This window comes from Sitodiplosis mosellana, unplaced genomic scaffold, assembly GCF_009176505.1.
Source record: "Sitodiplosis mosellana isolate CC-2019 unplaced genomic scaffold, AAFC_SMos_1.0 Smas_scaffold_1, whole genome shotgun sequence".
NCBI lineage: Eukaryota > Metazoa > Arthropoda > Insecta > Diptera > Cecidomyiidae > Sitodiplosis > Sitodiplosis mosellana.
Window position 1 is genome coordinate 16,668,134 of NW_022595244.1, and position 21,627 is coordinate 16,689,760.

The 21,627-nt window shown below is 36.8% G+C and overlaps 1 protein-coding gene across 13 annotated transcripts in view; it reads left to right on the plus strand.

The window, feature by feature from the left end:
* Positions 1 to 21,627, plus strand: part of LOC129570964 (protein sprint) — a 145,324-nt gene that overhangs the window by 92,022 nt on the left and 31,675 nt on the right. For all 13 annotated transcript variants that reach the window (XM_055450988.1, XM_055451425.1, XM_055451363.1 and 10 more), the window contains one exon: positions 17,069 to 17,210. In XM_055450988.1, the coding sequence (XP_055306963.1) occupies positions 17,069 to 17,210 (142 nt within the window). The remainder of the gene's footprint in view (positions 1 to 17,068; positions 17,211 to 21,627) is intronic.

Genomic DNA, 21,627 nt, shown 5'->3' on the forward strand with positions numbered 1-21,627 from the left:
AACTTTGGCAATACTTTGTGTTTCATTAGAATAGACACACACAAAAAACAGAGATGGAAAAAAATGCAAGCACTGACACGAACAGTTTTTTTTCCAAGGTTCTGTTCAATGTAGACAACATTTGTTTCATTCATTCTTTTTTTTTTTGCTGCTGCTGCTGCTGCGGTCCATTCAATCCACAAATGATGGTGATGTATGAGAACTCATCCAACGTACTTCATGCTCATTTGCTAGAAAATTGTTGTTGGTTTACCAAAGAATGTGTGCCTCGACTAGACAATAACAATAACAGCAACAGCACCAGCAAAACTAAATTCACTTCTAACCAAAACTAAGCACCATTGAATGCCAAACGTAACACATAATCGTCGACAATTACGCTGCAATTTTTGTTTGGTTTGCCAAAGTTGCTTTTTTTCTTTCCATTTTCATTGAAATTCGGTCGTTGGTTATGTTTTTATTTAGCAAATTCTTTTTAAACGATGCCCTTTTCTATCCACCCAAAATCGCATCGTTATGCCATTTTATTCTCACACCTCATTCCGCGCGTCAATTTAATTGTTTGTATTGTGTGTTTTTCTTCCTATTTTTCTCTCTGCCTCTTCTCGGTCGCCACGTGAAACGCATATAACGCAAAGTCAAATTAAATGGCCATTGATGAGCAGAAACAATGAAACTTAATTTTGTGGAACAAAAACCGAATTTTATTGAATTTGAGTTGTTTTGTGGTGTGTCGTTTTTCACAGTGCCGCAAGTGCCTCCTCAACACTAATCGATAAACCGTCAGACAATTGTCATCACACGCACTCAATTTCGTTGAGCTGAAACTCATTACGTATAATCAAAGTCCAAAACGATTCGTACGAACGAACATTCAATCGAACATTCTTTCACGCACACTTTTTGAATTTAAATTGCCTGTTCGAGGAACGAGAGCGAATAAAAAACGACAACATTTTTGTGTCGAATGGGAATTAGTGGGCATTTATCTGCCGAAGTCGTGCACTCTGTTGATATGAATATAAAATGCGTTGACTCCATGTCGTCGATTATTCGTGGTGCCATACCGATAGAATGATGCTTTTTTTTAATCCATTGTTTGACCGATGAATTTTTTTTTTGGATTGGCTGCCACCAATCACAATCAATGACATGCATATTTTAATCGAAACAAAGCCATTAAACGATGCAGTTAAGACCGTTTCGAGATAGGAACAAGTCAAGTAGAAAATGGAAAACTACTAATAAAGTTACTTGAACACATTCAATAATAATCGACGAGGTTATATGTCAATTCCGATGGAACATTGTGTAATCAGATTGTTCTTTGTCTTGCCGTCGTTGCTTTGGTTGTCGCTCAAACATAGACGCGTAGACGCAAACTGGCACACGCTGTATTGTGCACTCATTTGTGTGCGTATCATTATTTTCGAAATGATGCCGTTAAAATTTATTGTTGGCATTAAAAAGAACTCACACTCATTCTATTTGCAGTGAACAAGCATCTGTTGTTGGTGGAGCGAGGTGCGCGCGCGTCCGCATTGCCTTTGATTTGGAATGTGTAAAAGAGATTCGCAAGCGCTTCGGTCACTTTTATATCAGTTTGTTTGTTCAATTAGGGTTTGTTTTGGTTTTTTTTTGTTTTTAATTCTATTCTTCCTATTTTAATTAGCCACGCATTCTGATAAACTTGATGGCTAATTAAAATCCCTTTTATGACCGGCGGTCACAGCAAATCAGACAATGTTTTGAGTAACTACCGTAAATTACGAGGATTTATGCGATCAATTTGCATAAGATAAATGTGCAAACAGTGAATTAAACGCAAAGAGAAAAGATTCTGTAATGAATTAAATTGAGCCTGCGATCAAACGCTGAAATTCACTTTGTAGCTATTTTCTCAAGTCGAAAAATGCCGACAGCGTAACCGTTCGCTCTTTTCGCGTTCCATTTCATGAGCAAATATTGATTTTGTGCAGAAGTATGGTTGATTTTATTACATCGTTCTCGCATCAAACGATAACAGATGATAAGGAATTAATTTAGCGCCATTCACACATGCTCACGACGGCGTATACGGTGTGTAAAGGTTCAAGGGTTTCAACTGAAATTCATACAACGCATGCATCCATTATCAATCAATTAACTGATAATCAAATTTGTCATTGCTCGTTAAATTTGATGGGGCAAAACGTATCAAAATGATGCGCCAGTAGCAAAATTTGCACCGAGACATGAGATGATAAAAAAATCCAACCTTATGTTTCTTCTTCTTTCATTTTTGGCGATGATGTAAAACATTCGACTGAATCGAGAAGGTTTTATAGACGCAGCAGCACACACACACGCACACATTTTATGTTCATGTTTTTGGGAAGCAGCTCTTCACATAATAAAAAGGACATGGATGGAAAAGAGAGAATGGAGGGAATTGTAACTCTCGATGTTGCCCCGAGTGTTATCGAACATCTGCAGGCATCTCGTCACAATAGGTGACGCCGTTTGCTTTAGCTCTATACAGTTTGTTTTTTTCTCTTCATCCCAGTATCAACGCAAACACCTCATCCTTGCACACAGTTTTAAATGGAACATTTTCATATTTTGTTGTCGTTAAGTCTAAACGAAAATTACCAATAACTTATGCATATGTGGAACGGTGCTTTTTTTCGTATGTGATTCGATGCAAATCTGTGCGCCATGAAAAAAGTAAATATTCGACCGTTTACGGTTGCTGCATCGTGTTCTCATTCCGGAATGTAATCCTTCTATTTCATGGCACAGAGCCGTTGTGTATATACGTACATTTGCTGGTTCCATTGATTCCTTTTTCGATGCCATTCTCATTCGCCCCGTGCACGCTTACACATACACGCTCATGCTGGCATTCGTCGAGTACAAGCAATTTTCATGTTAAGTATGTATTTTATGTGCTGTTCTGTGCTCTATCCATTTGAATTTTGATTCCATGCGGTGCGCTGGAGTGAAAACAAAAATGTAACCCTCATGAATTGGCAAAAAAAGGAATCCATTCGGTTGCCTTCGTTGCATTTATTCTTTATTAAAGATCAAATAAAAACAAATAAAAAAGAAGAGAAACACCAACCGAAATGCGGGATTTTTTTCTTTCTCTTTCATTTCGTTTGATTTCCTTTATCAATTCCTGCTTTGGGAGTACTCAGTGCATTCAATGAATCGAAAGTCTATAGTTTCGGTGTTTTGTAAAATAAGACGATGAAAATGTAAGTACAATATGAATCCCAAGCCGGGAAAATGGGAGAAAAACCGCAAAAAACCGCACTTGTTCTCTTCTTTTTTGCTAAATTTCGCCTTATCCTGAATTGCAGCACAGGATAATGCATAGCATTTTCTTTTGACTATCGCTTCCGTTTTATTTCGCTAAATTTTCTTTGCTTCTACTTGAGTTTCAACACAGTCTACAATTTTTTTCTTTAGTTGTTTAAAGAAAGCAGACTCGAACATTTCACCGTATTGCGCGCAAATAATAATGAAGACACTAGGGTTTCCCATTTAATTCGCATAATGATAGCTTCCACTTTTTCTTCATTCTATTGTTGAATGCGAAGTTGAAACACTTCGTATCGCTCGCTGGAATGCCAATATTTGTATAGCAAACTATCAACTTCCAAGATTGCCATTTCTTTTGTGTGTTTGTTTCCGTACTTTTTTTTGCTGAAGCTTGATTGAAACTTCCACAGTTACCTCTTTTTTTTACTTCTTTTACCTACTCAAGTCAAAGCACACTGCAGATGGTATAGTTTCCATTTTGGTGATCTCGTAAACAAAATCGTTATGGCTTGGAATTGCCGCATATAAAATAGAATGTGCGTACGTCATATAAAATGGGCCTTTGTTTCGCGCCATGTAGATCGGCACTATTTATTCATGTAATGGATATTTATGGGTATGTTCTTTTTCGGTGATTTGGATTCTTACTGCCGACGAAGAATCTATTTTAAATGTACCAATCTGCCTGACAAGTTGACAACTCGGATGGTGTTTTTTCGGATGTTTTGCATTATATTTTGGTCACATCAGCTTTGGCTTTCGCATAACACACATACACACTACCGAAATGGTAAACCATCCGAAAAAGGAAAATGCGTATTGCTTGATTTAGTTTTCATTTCCGAAAAGAAAGTTGACAGCCGAAGGCTGACCCAGCACGTCGTCGTGCAAGCCATGGCTTTTATTTAATATCTCATTTTTAGAATCTAGTTGTCAACGAATGACCGGAATAGCTCAAAAAAGGGGGGGAACACATGATGGAGAAATGCGTGAATATTTTTGTTTTCTTCATGAAAAAAAAAATGTATGAAACATGCAAGTGAAATAACTCACAAGCAAAACCCATTGATCAACACCTACACTTCCGTTCAACAGAAGAAAGAAAAGCAGCATGAACATGAACGGCAAATGAAATTATCGAATCGATATAATGGTTAATGCCTCATATGGACGATTTTTATCACAAATTAATTAAGTCGAGGAAAATATGTAGTTCACTGTTCACGCAACATGATATCAAAAAAAATAAAAAATAAAAACCATGTTTCGGCCGAGTAAAGAAAAAAGAACACTTTATCGAATCGCCGCTAAACATTTTCATGATAAAATGTAATCCATCATTTGGACAGCTCGATTGTGTTGGCATTTTTTGTTTCTTTTGTGAAAACGTGGAAATGATTTCAAAATTTTTAATTTATAGAAAGCCATTGATTGAGCCACCTGTGCTTTGGCTACTCTGCGTGGGACACTCGCTTATAAATTACCGTATTCGAGCGCTTAATTCATTACAACGAAACAGATTCGATTTTATCAGAATATTTTGAATGCGGCATAATGAATTAAGCTATAATCTAATTACAAAATACGTCAATTTTTCGTTGTCCCCAATCCGATGTCACACACACACACACACACGCACGAAATTTGACATAATTGCCGCGGAATTTAAAATAACTTTGACCCAAAATCTGTTTTTATTATTTTTCTTTCAAAGACAAAAGCTGTTTTCATTATTCACGACAGCAGCTGCATCAACAATCTCAAAATAGGCCGCCAAAATCGGTTCCGCTGAATCGCACCACTGCGGAGAAAAATTGAATAAATAAAGTAAATTGACAGTTATTGAAGTTTTAAGCGCTTGAAATATTCGAGCTGTTAATAAAAAAGCAGAAGAATGTAGTGAAAATTGCTCGTTTTATCAATCAAGATTTCATTTGATTTATCGTTTTTTATCGACACTAGTCCAAGTCAATACACTTTCGCCTCATTTTGTGCCGTTTTTTGTCGTTATCGTAATCATCATTGATCAATATTTTGCTAAGTGCGTCAATTTCTAAACATAAATCATTATCATCAGCAGCGCATTTTATAATCAAGTGTTCTTTCCCTACCTATGCAATTCCCATTTGTTATATATGCGTGTAATCATTTCCATCGATAAATAAAATCGCCGATTGAATTCACGCCGCATCGAGCCATTCGCGTTTGTCTTTGGTGCACAGTATCGATGCAATAAATTCATAATAAATGAAAATCTATTTCCATGCGCGCTGCACAGTGCACTTTAAAACGGAATATTGACACATAAAAGCAAGTGCTCTTGTTTCTTCTTTCGCTTCGATGCTGTTCAATTTTCGCTGGTAGCGAAAATGGCTCAAAAATAGATCAAGTAATCAGAAATATAAATAAATTTCTGTTATACTCTCGTATACTTTGAGCACAAAATAATCGAGGGTTTCGAATCGAAACAGATGTTTTCGATCTCGATTTATCTGTTTCTATTTTATTCGCCTCTGCACTTAATTCCAAGCAAACTTAATGATATGGTTCTTCTCGTTTGTTCTACTGACGAGTAAAAAAATACATATATCGATTAAAAGAAAACCACTGAAGCTGTTCCATCTCAATTTATGCGACGCTAAACTGCGAGAAATATTATACGGAGCGGAGCAAAGTGAACGACGACGAAGACGAGAAGTGGAATGAAGAAGAAAAGACGGTGAAGAAGAAGAAAAAACGAGAGCGCTCAAGTCCAGCGGCATGATAAGTGCCTTTTGTTTGACTAAGCGAGAAATGAACCGGAAAAGAGAAATAAATTAATATAAAATTTTATACCATGAGATTCTTTTTCTCTAATCTACACAATATCTAACCGCATCTAAAGAAAATCAATCCGCTTCAAACTGTGCTCTAATATGCAGTTAAATGTTCCAAATTGACTGGAATGAAAAATAGCCGGTTGTTTGTTGCTATTGAACTTGTCTGGTTTTCCTCTTGTTGCACTCCATTGAAACTCCGAGCGGTTTGATGCTTGAGATCAATGCTTTTTGATTACATGGTTTTAACGAGAGATTTAGCGCGAGGTCTGACATTAGCACAAGGTTTTTGCATTACAAAAATTAGGCCCGATTTTTTGTTGTTTAGTTTCACGTTATCTTCACCTAATTTACCGTCTATCTATCGGGTTTTTTACTGTGGACGAACACATTTGGTGGATCTATTTAAATTTTGTATTTCGAAATTGCGATCGAACTGGATCGAACTGCATTCAGTTTGCCATTGGAATTCCTTTGCCATCGTTACGATTGATGTTGCAACAATGTTGCAATCGACCATGTTGGTCGATCAATATTCGCACTCAATTTGTAATCGACGGCCGAGTAGCAATTCGAGAGTACTTCGAAAATAAACACATTTTCAATTGTAACGGTAAAATATAAACTGTTTACAAAAAAAGTGTATCCCTCTTCATCTTTCTTTTCATAACGGAATTAAGTCAAATTGGAGTTTGTGTCAGTCAGTTAATGCTCTTTTTATCGATCGAAAATATCGCTGCGTACACGATACAACGGAGGAAAACAATTTTAATGCAAACACCGACGAGAATGAAATTGTTTATTCAAACACTTGAGATTACCTTAGAAATGAGAAACGGTTTCGTTTGCACAGCCAAAAATAGACGCTGAATTCAATCCGATTTGTCATTTTAACGTCAGTCGCGTGTCACAGTCATCATTTCAAATGGGCTACGATTTCAAGTGTGCACCAAACGAGGGCAAAACAACCGCTGTCAATTGCAATGCGTCTATGCCATAGACTCATTTCTACTCAGCGTGCTGTTGACTGCCGCTTTCGAATGTGTCGAAAATCATCAAAACGCATTCTGTTCGTTTTTATTAAATAGTTAGCGAGATTTTTGAGGAATACAAATTGAGAGAACGACCGAAAAAAAAATCGATTTCAGTACTCGAGAAGAGGGGATGCGAACGGAATGTGATATAGGCAGTGACACTTTTTGAAATGCTTCAGCGACAAAGGCCGAACATCAAAGCACTTTATTTTTAATGAAATGAATTGTCGTTTGCTCGACACAACGGCTCATGTTCGCAGAAGTTAAATGGCACTTTTTTTCTGCTATGGTACGGTCTGAACTCTCCCTTTTCATATTTTTTTTAATCTGCTCGCCAATTATTGACTATATTCATCAACAGTGTTTTCCATGCGACGGCACTTTGTTGTCAAGTTCTCGCTCTCCGAATCGCAACGACGGCGGGAATGGGGCAGAATGGAGAAGTTTTGGAAACAGATATGACGAGGCGAAAAGTTTTCCGTCTGAAAGTTTGTTTAATATGAAAATTCGGTTTAATAACGTTATCTCATAGCTCCGTTTGATTTTTCTTTCATTTTTGGCTGGTATTTTATAATAATCTCGACTTTTTTCTTACAAATTTCCCTATTTGAATTCAGCTATGAATAATTTCAAAGTAAAACCGAAAAAAAAAATCAAACTCATACGATGAATGGAAAATTGCTTGAGAGAATCATAAGCTCTTGCATAAAGCGAAACTTTTATCAGCGCGTTACGCCTCAATTTTTTTCATTCATTTTTCACTTTGCATGTGGAAATGCGGGAACATTTTCATTAGCTAACTTTACGTTGCATTTCATCTTTTCAGCGTGTTTTATTTACTGCAAGAAAAATATGCAATTAAAATGTTGTCACAGCAAAACATTGGATTATTATTTGCCTTTATGCAATGGCTCTTCAGCACTGCTGAAGAAACACACCTTTGATGTTGAAAAAAGTACATGAAATCCATTGAATAAAATCGCATTAACTTTTGAAGAAGTAATTATGCGTCTTTTGAGCAAACTTTGTAAATGAAGTTTTTCAAGTGAATATATTCGCATCAAGCTGTAACAAAATTATAGAATGGCAATTAAACAAAAACAAAATGTACAGTGTACTGCCTTGACTTCATCCCAAAACCTTGATTTCGATTAACATCTAATGGCCGTACGATATGTGATTCTCATAATAAACGAGCATATGGTGGTTGGTGTCGTTTATGCGAAAATGTAAATAAACACTCGAAGATGATCGCATTTAGATCGAAAACACACGAATTTCATGATAAATTTTTATTGACGAGTAGGATGATCTTGTTTCCATATTAGGTGTTTCATGTTGAAATAGGTTTCGTATGCTTAAGAGCCAAAGCAATTTCAACCCAATGGAATAGCAAAACTTCATTTCAAATGCTATCGAATTAATGCATTGTATTCGATAAGATAAGATTTGTTAATTGCGACCAAAAATGAATAAACAAATTGACGATTCAAAACATTGAATGGATACATCAACGATATATCATTATCTATGCGCGAATTTTAAAAAAAACCGATTTATCGGCTTGAAAATCTCATTTCGGTTATTAATCCGAAGTATTTTGTATGCATTTTGCATATAAGTGAGCAATAATGCGTAGGATTCAATCGATGGGAAACTATGAAGAAATTATCAAACGAATGGATGATGTTGAGAAAACTGAATTTCATTTGCCATATATGGTCATATCCATCAAACTATGAATGTACTATCAATAATCATTTCTTTTGATTTCCCATATTTGGGAATAATTCATTAAAATTCGTTGAAAATTGACACAATTTTACGACTCTTTCTAATTTCTACGTCAATTAACGGCGAATAAAAGAAGATTTATGTTCGAGTTTCGTCTACACATTCCATCAAGTAAGATGATGAGATTTTAGAAAGAAAAGAAACACTTGGAAATAATGATAAAGAATCATTCTCATCGCGCAGTGGAAAGTAAATGATGATTACAATCGTGACGAGGTCTTTGCACTGCGTTGGAAACATGAGAGCGCAAATTGTTTGAAACACAGTCATTGACATCGGGCGCTCAAGTCAGCGGACAATCAAAATGCAATACATCATAGTCAACAATATGGAAATAGCCATAATAAATCTAATTACGGGCAAACCGAGAGTACAGTTGCGTCAAACGCTTGTTGGTCTTGGCGTTGCATCTAAGCAATGTTGTACATAAATGCCGCAAATGAGCAATTGTATGCTGACGATTTGCATTAGATGCATCATTCACGCACTGTATCCCAGTAAATCGTAACACTTAAACTACACGATGATGGTTTTGTCGGGATTTGTGCATAGTGTTCGATGCCAAGTGAACGGGGTGGTTGTAATAAGTGAACTAAATGATGTTGAAACGATGGTAATTAAATGCTTTCTGTCGCACATAAGAAGTACACCCGCATTCTGCACATTCTTTGTGTCAATATTGGTTTTCCGTTGGCACTGTCTGAGTCAGTGGCACTGCGTGTGTGTGTGCGAGAGATCGTAAATCATGGGTTTTTGAACGGGCAGACATCTCGGACGCATTTGGTTTGGCTTTTCATGGCGCTTATCGATTTTCATCTGTCCATTATGGTCAGTCGTTCATCATTTTGCACACGCACACCATCGCGCACACCAACTGAATTCAGTTCGTTGTCATCTGTCCAAAGTGTGGCATAAAACAGAATCACTATACTATTAGAACCGGAGTCCATTAAAAACATGCACAATTATTATTCATTATGGCATTTGAACGCTATCGACTTGAAATCTACAATCTGGATGGTGTGCCAGTGGCAATGTGCCATACCAGAAGAAAATGTGCACGCAGAATTGAATGTGTCTGCCATACACAATGCAAAGCGACGAGCGATAGAGAGTATGTCTGGCTGGCTGGCTGTGACTGACTTTTTGCCGATTTTATTGGCAGCCGCACATATAACAGTGATCGATACGTGCTCTCCCAGCAAAAAGGAACATAACGGTTATGCAATTCATTTATTCTTATTTCGTTGAGAAGCCCGCTCGCCTTCTCTCTCTCTATCTCTCTCTCTCTCTCTCTCTCTCTCTCTTTCTGTTTCTCCTCGTTCATTGTTCACATATTTTTGTTTATTTACATCGTCATGAATGCTTGATTCATGTTGAAGTTCGCCTGGTGTTTGATTTTGTTTTATGTGTTTTCTTTTCTGCCCGGTTTTGAAATCATACGTACCGATGCATGCACCCAATAAACAATAAACAACAAATAAACGTTTGTTGGCCATAAACTCTCATTTCGAAATGCGTACGTATGGATGTACGCGAGCAATTTCTTTCTGTCGATTTGTAGAACTGTTCATTTCATTGCAAATGAATTCAAATCGCGTGCATTCACTGAAAAATGAACTGATTCGTGGAAAGTTTAACTTCATTAGTATCATGAATTGATGCGAGAGCCCAAGCCGCACACCATTTCGAAATTATGTTGTTTAGCTGAGCTCGGCGCTGAGGGAGCAAAAACGATGAAATTATGGAACTTATTACAATTTGATTTGATGTGTTTGGCTTGTAATTTCAGAATACGTGATAGACACTACCAATTCCCAAGACAATTCAAGTGTTAATATTACATTAAAACATGGACGCAATTAAATTGTGCTGCTTGAATTGGTCGCCCGTTGACTCAACTCTAGGTAAAAAAATTTATTAAGTGGCTGTATGGCAGTTTTTTACTTCTTCTTCTTCGTTTTCTCCTTTTTTATACGCGCGCCAATCGAATTTATGGTTGTTGCCATGTTAACAGCGTTTGCCATTGCATTTGCGATTGCTAAATGGAATTTTATAGTTCCGAGACGAAGCGTTCGTTCAACGAGTGGGTTAACAAGTAATAAAAGTAAATTGCGACTATCTTAATGCATCTTAATGACTATTTGGTGGATCGTTGTGTGGATTTCATCTGTAAGCACCGAAAAATCAGTTTGCCACTGCGCGACAAATACATTTTGTTGAGGAGAGATTTAATGCACTTTGGCAGCTATTTTAATTGAAAATCTTTGTAGAAAATCTTTGTAGAAAATGGTACAGTTTTTCGGTGCATGTATGCAGCTGTGCTGCGCTGTACAGAAAACAAATTAGATCGAGATAATGAAGCGATAAGAACTGTTGAACTTAATTAATTTGAGACCATTTTTATAGACTGTCACCGTTTCATTCTCACGGTTTCTCAATTTCGAACCGCCAAAGCAATCAGCTGACACGATATTGATATTCACGTTTGAGCTGTTCGTTTTTTTGCCGTTGCTCACCGATTTCGGCTCATTTTTTTCCTCCAAATTCTGACTCATATGCTAGGCTAGGGAAGTTTGATGGTGATTTCCACTTCGACCGAAACCAAAACCCAAAACAAAATTATAAATAATTTTTTTTTCTTCTTCTCAATATGTTCAATGTTTCTTTTGTGTTGCCTTTCCATTTCGAGTGAATGATCGATTTCCATATATGGCCACACGCGCCCACAGACAGTTCGCGTATTAAATTAACGATCTGGTGAAACACGAATTTCGAATGCTGAGCAATCAAAACATGCAAAAACACGTTTCAATGGCGCACGTACCCAACATTTTTATAATTGAATAAACGTTCATGTGTTGTTGTTTTTTTTTCGCTCACTCTCGAATTTGTTTAAATGTTAACCATTTCAATTGCAATTCTTCTACACTTCTGCCCAACACATAACAGTTTTTCGATGGCCATGACTCAATCAGTGCAATTCATATGAACTTATCGGCCCAAACGCTTTGTTTAATGCCCATAAAAACGATTCATAGGCAAAAGATTCTCTATTACTGACTATGAAGTCAGTTTATGATTCACTTGCGACTTTACAAAGGTGAAAATTTCGCCGAATCACTCTCAACATCAGACAGAAGAATTCGAATGAAAGCGTTGAATAAAGTTTCGAAAGAATAAAGATTTGATCCAAAGAACTCGAGAAGTTGGTGTAAACGAAGCATTTATGGGTTTCTCCCAATATGTAATTACTCACGTTGACATGGTGATAACAAAAAGATCGACGCTCCATGTACTCCAACGTGATCCTCCTTTTAGCAAAGAAAAAACACTCACTCTGATAAAAAAAAAACAACGAACACCGACGAGAGCGAAAAAACGGAGTGATACATGGTTATCCATTTGTTTCTAAACAATGTTCCATTCACAGCACACGGACGAACTTGGAACTTTGAGACAAGTGCTTTTCGGTGCGATTAAGAATCACAAAAGAATGCAGAAAAAGCCAAAGAAACTTGCTTGTCGACTTGAAGCAAAAAACAAATAAAAACAGAGATGAATTTTGTTCTTATAGCCGCTTCCATAGTGAATATAATCTCATTTAATTCACTTGGTTCGTGGTTTATATTTTTTTCTCCATCATTGCAACAAAAGCGGCTAAAAAAGAAATACTATACTCTGAGCACTTCAGCAGAGCAAAAGACGTAATCCGATGAGCTCAAACACAACGACGATGACGATGAGCAAAATGTAATCATCGTGCATGGCTGTAATTGAGAAATTTCACATGTGTGCTCTTACACACAGCGTTTAGTATTTTCAAAATGATGGCAAGTACTATACCACCGCAATTACATCAACAATATTTCGCTATGTAACAGCGACATTGAATCTTTCACATCCAACGCACATATTTTTCGATGTGTGCTATTTGTATCTTCAAAGTGGAAGAATAAAGTGAGTCGTTTGTCAGGTGTACAATTTCATTCGATATTTATTGTGTTTTATGTTTTATTCTATTCGCTGATGCTATTTTAAAGCATCAATACCGTTTCGATGGGGAATTTCGAGACATTCGAACCCGTCATTTTACAGTAACACAAAATCGAAAATAATTTTCACGATTTTTCGATTGCTCGTTTTTGTGTTGGAAAATCGAATTCCCGACGGTTTGACGGTCGAAAAACAGCAGATTGGCTGTCGAAAAATGCTGAAATTGAACAGTGCTCCGGGATAGAGTGGATAGAGTTCATTGCATTCCACACAATTTATTTGCTGCCAATTGCCGGGTCTTTTTTTATGCCATATTCTTTAATTCGAATCCATTCAAAATGGAAAAACGTTGCTGCATTCGAGCTGATGTATCAATGGCAGGCGTTGGCTTTGATATGGATTACCATAACGCTTCAAATTTGCTCGCGGTTTTTTTCTGCCAAGCATTCTCCTCTCTCTCTCTCTCTCTCTCTCTCTCTCTCTATTCTCTGAATTCACTACAATTCAATTTATTGTTATTTACACATACGTTTGTGCTGCTGCGATGCAGTTGAATTGCAGCAATTTCTATTGTTTATGGAAGCTGAAACGAATCGAGATAACGGTTTTGATGTGCTTAGTTGCATCGAATGCAATCCCAACCCAACGATATATATAGATATTTTTATCTTTAATTTTATTTTTACCATTATCATTCACTGAACGAAAATGCCTGAGTATTAAAATTACAAATTGCGCTCGTTTCGCATTGAAAAAAAAGAAGAATCTTTACAAATGTGCTCGCTTGCACTCTCATGAATCGGCTGTTGAGCTGACAGTAGCTGCAAGCAATTTAATATTTAATGAATCATCCAAATGAAATAGAGAACATAACTGGAATTTTGTTAAAAGTGTATCTCAACTTAAACCATTTGTAGTACGGTGTACGGCTTGAAATCACATTTTACACCCCGCTGAACATCTGTCTCCATTGCAAAAACGCTTTAATGAGATTTTTTCACAGTCACACAATCTTGTTTTTAGTCCGTTTTCGGGAAAATATATTAAGTGACTGTCCATAACTAAGTTGCACTTAATTTTTGCATTTTCCATCAGCCGAAAAGAAGAAGTGAACTGACAGAAGATTGTCGAGAATCAACGACTATAGGACTATTTGCTCTAATACATATATATGAGTCGACAGAGTATATATGAGAGCATATGTACATGAATAAGCTCGAGACATATGAGTAGCATCACTTTGGGATGGATTGTAGAACTTTGAACTTGCGACAAATGAAATATGTTTGGAAAAATCTGCCATGACGCAAAGCCAACGATGTCACTTTAGCAGTGAAATGGAAAAACAGAGAGAAACGCACGCTTAATGGAAAATTCACATTCATACCAGACTCTTACAGAGAAAATATTCTTCTGAAACACGTTCGCTTCCCCGTCCGTTCCATTAGTCATGGAAAAAAATGAAATGGCTCTGAATGTCAATTTTGTAAAATGTGAAAAGAACCGAGAATATGTTTTACAAAGAGCGAGAAAAAGAAAAACACCAAGCAACTCTTAAATGATGTTTACTCAAAGTGAAAGTGAAAATTGTCAGCGTCATTCGATCGATTATTTTCTTTTTCGTCTCCTGAATATTGAACCGAATTTCAATTTAAAATAAATGCCAGAGAGATGGAATTTTGAATTGCACTCGTCGATTATTTATGGAATATTATTTCATCGATTCGATAGGAAGCTTTGAATTGTTCGATGTCGAAATCAATTCGGTTTATTGAACCGAACAGAACAAACGTGCGGTGACACTAATGCACTTTGATGTTGACACGACTCATATTAATACCAGTTTTCTGCATTTCGAGGACGTTCCATAATGCAGTTGAATCGCTCCGAAAACCGAATTTCAATTAGAACGTAAAATCATCATCGACCGCAACCGCTGGATATGTGAACCGCATTCAATTACACATATCACACCAAACCGAACCCATTTTCAATAGGCAATATTCTAATCGTTTCAGCAGTTGCATTCTCCACCAATGAGTTTATATAACGACATCTCGGCTCAGACAGTGCAGTCCTTACACCGTGTAATGCTATTCGCATCATGCAAATCAAAAATTCATGCACTCGACCCAGACGGTTAAATTGACATATCGGAAATTGTTGACGCTAATTGGCTGAAAACCAAGACGATTAATTTCGGTTAGAAAGTGTTCAGCATCAGTTTTTTCTCTGCTCATGTTTTTCTGTTAAAATTTCATGAAGAAATTTACTCTAATTATGCCAAAGATAAAGTAGAAAAAAGGTAGCATTGAACGTGTGTGGCGTTGTAGTTAGAGTTTTCTTTTTCAAAATCATCACTTCGTGTGTATCAGAGCGGCAAACAGCTGAACTAAACCAAAACAAAGCCACTTTTAAACGATATGTTTCGACGGTTCGTACTTATGAACAGTGAAAAAAAAACATTAGAGAAATCGAATGGCTTGTAAGATATCAATAATAATGAAAGTTATTTTTGTTATTCGTACGAAAATCACAGGTTTCATGAGATGGAAATCGTATAGCGAAATCGAAAAAAAACAATCATCGAATATAAACGGGAAGTAATCACTCAAAAAGCGATACTCAAATAAATTGTTGTCGACGATCAAGTGTTTAGAATCGAATATTTCATTGTCAATTGTTGATGTCAATGAAAGAGGAGCACGTCAGCGGTTATCGCTGCGACATTGATTTTGATTGCAAACTACGGAACACAGAATATTTATTTTCGATCGGTTGTGCCATTGAAGCACTGTACGTATATACTGTGTGTGTTGCAAACGTCAAGTGTACTCTCCGTTCGCGTTTTTTTTCTGCATGATAAACAAACGTCAATGTTGAGCGACGAGTTTGCAAGCCTCGAATAGCGTGCTAACAAGAAGTCGCTAAAGTTATTTTGACGTTTTAGCAAAGCAACAATACAGATAAAATCATCATCAACGGTTGTGTGCACTAATCGGTTTGGCATGCCAAGCATTCGCCGCTGATTCCTCGAACAGTGAAAAAAGGAAAGAAAAATATGAGCACAGCACACGACAGGAAGACGAAGAATTAAACAAACTGCGGCAACTAAACGACGCACTCATTTTGATGGAAAACAAAAGCTTGGTGTATGAGGAGGACGTCGGGTAGCCATGACAACGCTTGAATAAAATATTTGTGCCGCTGTTTTCGCAAAAATTTACGAGAGATGTTTTCCGTATCAAATGCTAGCACATGCTAAGACAAAAGAAGCGATCGTATCTCTCGTACAGCAGCAGCATTAACGTACTAAACAACATCTCTTATCTATATAGAGAGAGTCGGTTCGGAGTAATAATGAAACGGATCAGTGTTCTTCATTCAAATGGCGACTTCACAAATTATCTCTCTGGAGAAGGAAAAACATAATTTGTACACAACAAAAAATACTACACTAAAAAAAACCATGAGCAAACATAAAAAGCATTTCCGTTTTTTGTTCTATTGCAAATTCTGATTGTTTGCGTTTGCAAGATAATTAAACATTCAGTTTTTGCTGGCAGCGCTCTCTTTCTGTGTACACCAGCGTTTGTCGCTTCAAAATTAACGATTTTTCCGCCCTAATAGTTAGCGTTGTTTTGTTTTGGTTCATTTATTGTGGCGTGTTTCAACTACACCCATGTGCACTTATTCTTCTGTGCCCACATTCAGTTTATGGAACGAAATACCACTAGATTTTACATATTTTCAATAGCTTAAAAATCTCGTTCCAATTTCGGTTTTCACTGGCGACGAAACTTCCACCTACTGAAAAAGTGAATGAATGAGACGATTTGAAAAATAAAAGAAAAAAAATTATTTACTACTTTAATGACAGTGTCGTGTGTATTGTTGAAGAAATATCTCTCAATTGGCCTAGCAATCATGGTCCCACTGAATGTATCAAATAACCAAATGCTCAAGGTGAAATGTATAGATCGCATTGTCGTTTGATGCCGCAAGCATCGAACCATTAAAATAATTACTGTTTAAGAAAATGATAAAATTTGCGTCTCCAATTCTTTTAAATTTGGTCGAATTGTTGTTATTTATCTATTGTTGTTTTCTTTTTCATTGCAGGACTGATGCGCCACATTTTTTGCGACCGCATCGCATGCCACTTGGATCCGTTGATTCGGAAGATGGAAATGGGCTGGTTGACGATGAGCTACACACGTTGTTGCCGGGCACACGGGAAGTGTCAGCCGATGACTTGAGTCAGGTACTTAACAATCTGAGTAAATTTAATTTGAATTTATTGAAAATGGCAAAGCCTTTGGCATTAACACCATACAACGAAGGGCGCACGGGACACACATATTTTTCTACAGCATCTACATAAATAACGCTTGAAAGAATTTTCTTTGTTCCCTAATTTGATTGAAATTCAATTATTATTATTATTATCCTTATTGCCTCGCCACAATGCTGTAAACATTGCTAACGACATTTTGCGTTGCGTCTCGTTGCGGTTTATGCGATTTTCCACTCATAAGTTTGGGCAATCACCTGAACGAAATTAAAGTATTCACAAATTGGAAAAAGCATCACACTTTAAAATCCAATAAGAATCTATTCAATCCAATAAGAAGACGTGAATGTTTGTACCTAAGTCGGTTACCTTCGCTTACTTGCAACAATTTATATACATAACACTTCACTGCAATCAACTCAAAACGAAACCATTTGTGTGTTTGTGTGCTCTTTTCTAAAGCGAGAATGCTTCGTCAATTATTTTACACTCGTTGCCATTCATCTCCAGTTGAACTCGAGCTTGGAGTCAAGTTACGCTAGCCTATTTTATGTGTACTTCAAACGTATTTGCATTACCATATATATGTGTACATTTTTCACTGAAAACTGAGAGCTAGGGAATAAAGTATCGAGAATGATAGCGGAAACTAGAAAAGCGCTGAAGAAAACTAATAAAATTGAATTTATTAGATTTAATAAAAGTGGTGCTGGCTGCTCTTTTTTTCTAGCTTCAACATTTGCTGAAGGCGTGCGTTTCTCTTTTAACGAACCACTTCGTTTCTTTTATTACGATACAATCGGCTATGCTATAATTTCACAGTAAAAATTGTGCTACTGTATTTCGAATGCGGTATTTTGAGCTCCTCGTTCATTCTATCTTGATACTGGTGCGATTACACAGTGAATGGTTTCCTCTTCTCGTCGATGCAAAACGTTTCCGATAAAATCGACTTCAATAATTTTGAACGGCTCAAATTGCAAGGTTTGAAGGAGTGTTCGTTCTTAAAATCACATAAAATAAATTCGATCAATGAAGTAATGGATGCAATGAACCGACAATTTTATGCTCTCTCCTCTTTGATTGATTTATAGCCGATATTCAACTTTTTTTTTCTCCATTGCCCATCTCAAAACTTCTTCCATTTTACGAATCGAATTGCCTCTGATTTCATCCAACGAGAGGATGCTCCCATCGGTTTTTGTTACGCAACAAAAATCAAATCAAATTGTTCTATCAAAGTTCACCTTTTGTCGGGTTCGATGCAAAAATGAAGTTAGTAAACAAAAGGGTCAGTGAAAAGAAGATGAGAAAAAACAAGCGTCAGAAAGAGTTGAGAGTGGATTGAAATTCCCACATGGCCGAAATTTGAAAAGTTTTATTTTTCTACCGAGTTCAAAGCTACAACGAATAATTGTTTTGACATTGTGATTCCGAAAACAAATTGTTGTGCAAATTTGATAATGTAAAAGTTCACAACTTTGACTTCACCCAGAGCTCATTAGACTCGAGACAATTTCGGTTGTAGTCTCGGTCAATTTGTGATGAACAGATTGCTATTCAAATGGAAATCAGTGCGACATTCCAACTGGCACACACAGAAGTTTTTGCTTCACATTCACCTGCTTGTGATGACGCTAAACCCGTTTCTTGTGGCTGAACAATGACAATAATCTACACATATTGACTCGATGTTGAATGTTGCAGTCCCGACTAGTTTTTGTCGCATGCCAGAAGCCACACAACAAAATCCCAGACTATGTGTTTGTTTTCTTCTCCACAAAAACAAAATTCGCTTTTTTCTACGTAATTTAAAGCCAAAGTGTTAAAACACATTTGTTGCAAAATAATCCCTTCAGAAAATATTTAAGCCGATTTTATCGAAGGAAAAAAAAAAACATTTACAAATGTGGTGAATTTTTTTCGTTGTTGCTCTGCTCGTCGATTTGTGAATATAAAGGCACGATGAAATGGGAATGAAAAGTGAATGCGACTTTTGAGCACCATTTTATAATCCGCAAATTTGATGCTTTTCAAGCCTTAATACCTTTTTACCATTCGCAAGCCCAACGCACACATAATAATGAAAAGTAATTTGGGTGGAGGGTGGAGGGTGTGTGTGTGTTTGTTAGGCTAAAAATGAATTGATGTGTCTTATGCATTAGTGACTCTGGAAGGTGTTTTAATCAAAACAGAAGCGTTCGGCATTTGTCTAATGTGGAGAAGGGTGGAAATCCTTTGAAAAATTTAATAAGCATACACCATACACAAACCCGCTCGATACGGTGACACGTACGGAACGGATAAAACATCTGTTTATGCTTGTGAAAAGCTTCCATTTGATGTAAACAAATTGCTAATGCTACGCTTCGTACATTCGATCATTTCGTGAACTAGAGACTCATATGCCACTCAAAATTCATCATCAGATTCTCATTATGCTACCCAAAGTCAACGGAAATGGGCGGTTTTCCTCATTATTATCATATTCATGGCCCAACATTTAAAAAGACTCAACATAATTTATGCAATTAATCCACATCAATACCACATTAACCCATCCGTCCTTCGAATGGTGTAATCGTCAGAACATTGAGAGAATTTCATATCAAGCTTTTGAATTATAATTTTAATCGCTTTAAAAGATTCCACATGCATCATATTCATATGAATTATTAAGAGCAGCACTTTGAAATGAGCATTACCACTCATAATTCCGGTATGAATATGAAATTTTCGCTATATAATCCGATCAATAAATGACAAAAAGAATTGAATTTGTTGATGTAATTGAATTCGCATGGAAATAAAACCATGTGCAATATTTAATTTTCATGTTGAATGCACTCAAAATATTATAATATTCGGAAAACATACTATACAAATAACGAGATAGTAGCTGTATGAAAAACTGAGTAACGCAACGAGTCTTCTTCGAAATGACAAGAACCATCAATTCCAGAAACTCCGAGAACAAATGCCAATCAAGTAAAGTAATAAACAGAGTCACTTTAAAGTTAAGACGACATAATAACAAATGAACTATTTTCTATATGTGCCAAATGTTTTTTTTGAACTGACACAAACTTCGAGCCATTTTTTACATTTCGACAAACTCTTCTCAATCGGCAAAAGTGACTGGTTTGTGGAACATTATGTTGCAGAGAAAAACCACCATCACGAGTCATTTTTCTTCTTTGTAAACACGAGCAGAAAAACAAAGAACTGTACATCCGACCGCAAAATTACGTTTCTTTTTTCAATTTGCTCCGTATGTTTTCTCATAAGTACGTCTCGTGCATCAGCTGCCAACTTAATGTCGCCCATTTCTCATATATTGCAAAAATTGTGCAGACACTAAGTCAACTGCCGCGAAAACGACTGATGAAAAGTGAAACACAGTGAAAATGCTAAATGACAGACACTGTTTCGTGAAGCAAAGAAAATTGTTTCTCTATGTCTATCTAAGCGAGCACGACGGCATTTTGTGCGAGAAAATGAGAATGTGAGTGTCTATGCGTTTGAAGTTGATAATCGCGTGTGATGAATAATGGAGTTGCGCTGAAAAACATGGAAATGGTGTTTAGACAGCGATTTACAAAGCTCATGTTTCCTCTCCGAGATAAAGTTTGCAGATGCTCACACATTTACGTAAAACAATCGGCTTTTTTCAACCAAGAGGAAAGTGAGAGCGAGAGAGAGAGTTTATCGAAACATTTGCTCATTTATTTGCTCATGGGGCATCATTTATATTCATGTTATCGCATACGCATCCCAAACGAAAGACTGAATGTCAGTCGGCTTTTCACAATATAAAACCGCCCCAAATCTGCCGACAACAACCGTACCACTCAATGTTTACACAAGATTAAAACGAAGGAGAAAACGAATCATCGACGATGTTTGTTGAATGTATTTCACCAAGCAACAACATTGGTCGCATTGAACGATACACCAAGCAACAAATCGGTTCGATGAAGAAGCAAAGCGAAAACGGAAACTCGTACTCTCTATCATCGAGCAACAAAAAAACGTAAATGCCGTGCGGGTTTGAACAAATGAAAAGATGGCACGCGATGCCACTTTTATTTGCCGATTTTAAATGTCGACAAATGCCTAAATAAAACGGTCATTTGTAAAAAGTTTACCCAACAACACAGTTCCTTATGCAAATCACGATGGAAAAAAAATCAAAACGAAAATCACTGGCCGCGTGGCGACAAAACATGAATTGTTTGAAATATACAATTGATTTGCGATGCGTGTGATAAAATTGATTTTGATTTCCGTCTGCGTTTCGGATGTGCAGGAGAGCGAAAGCAAATCGGTCGCTGGTGTGATGATTTATACGACGGAATGTCTCTTGACTCGTATGGTTGGGCGCCAA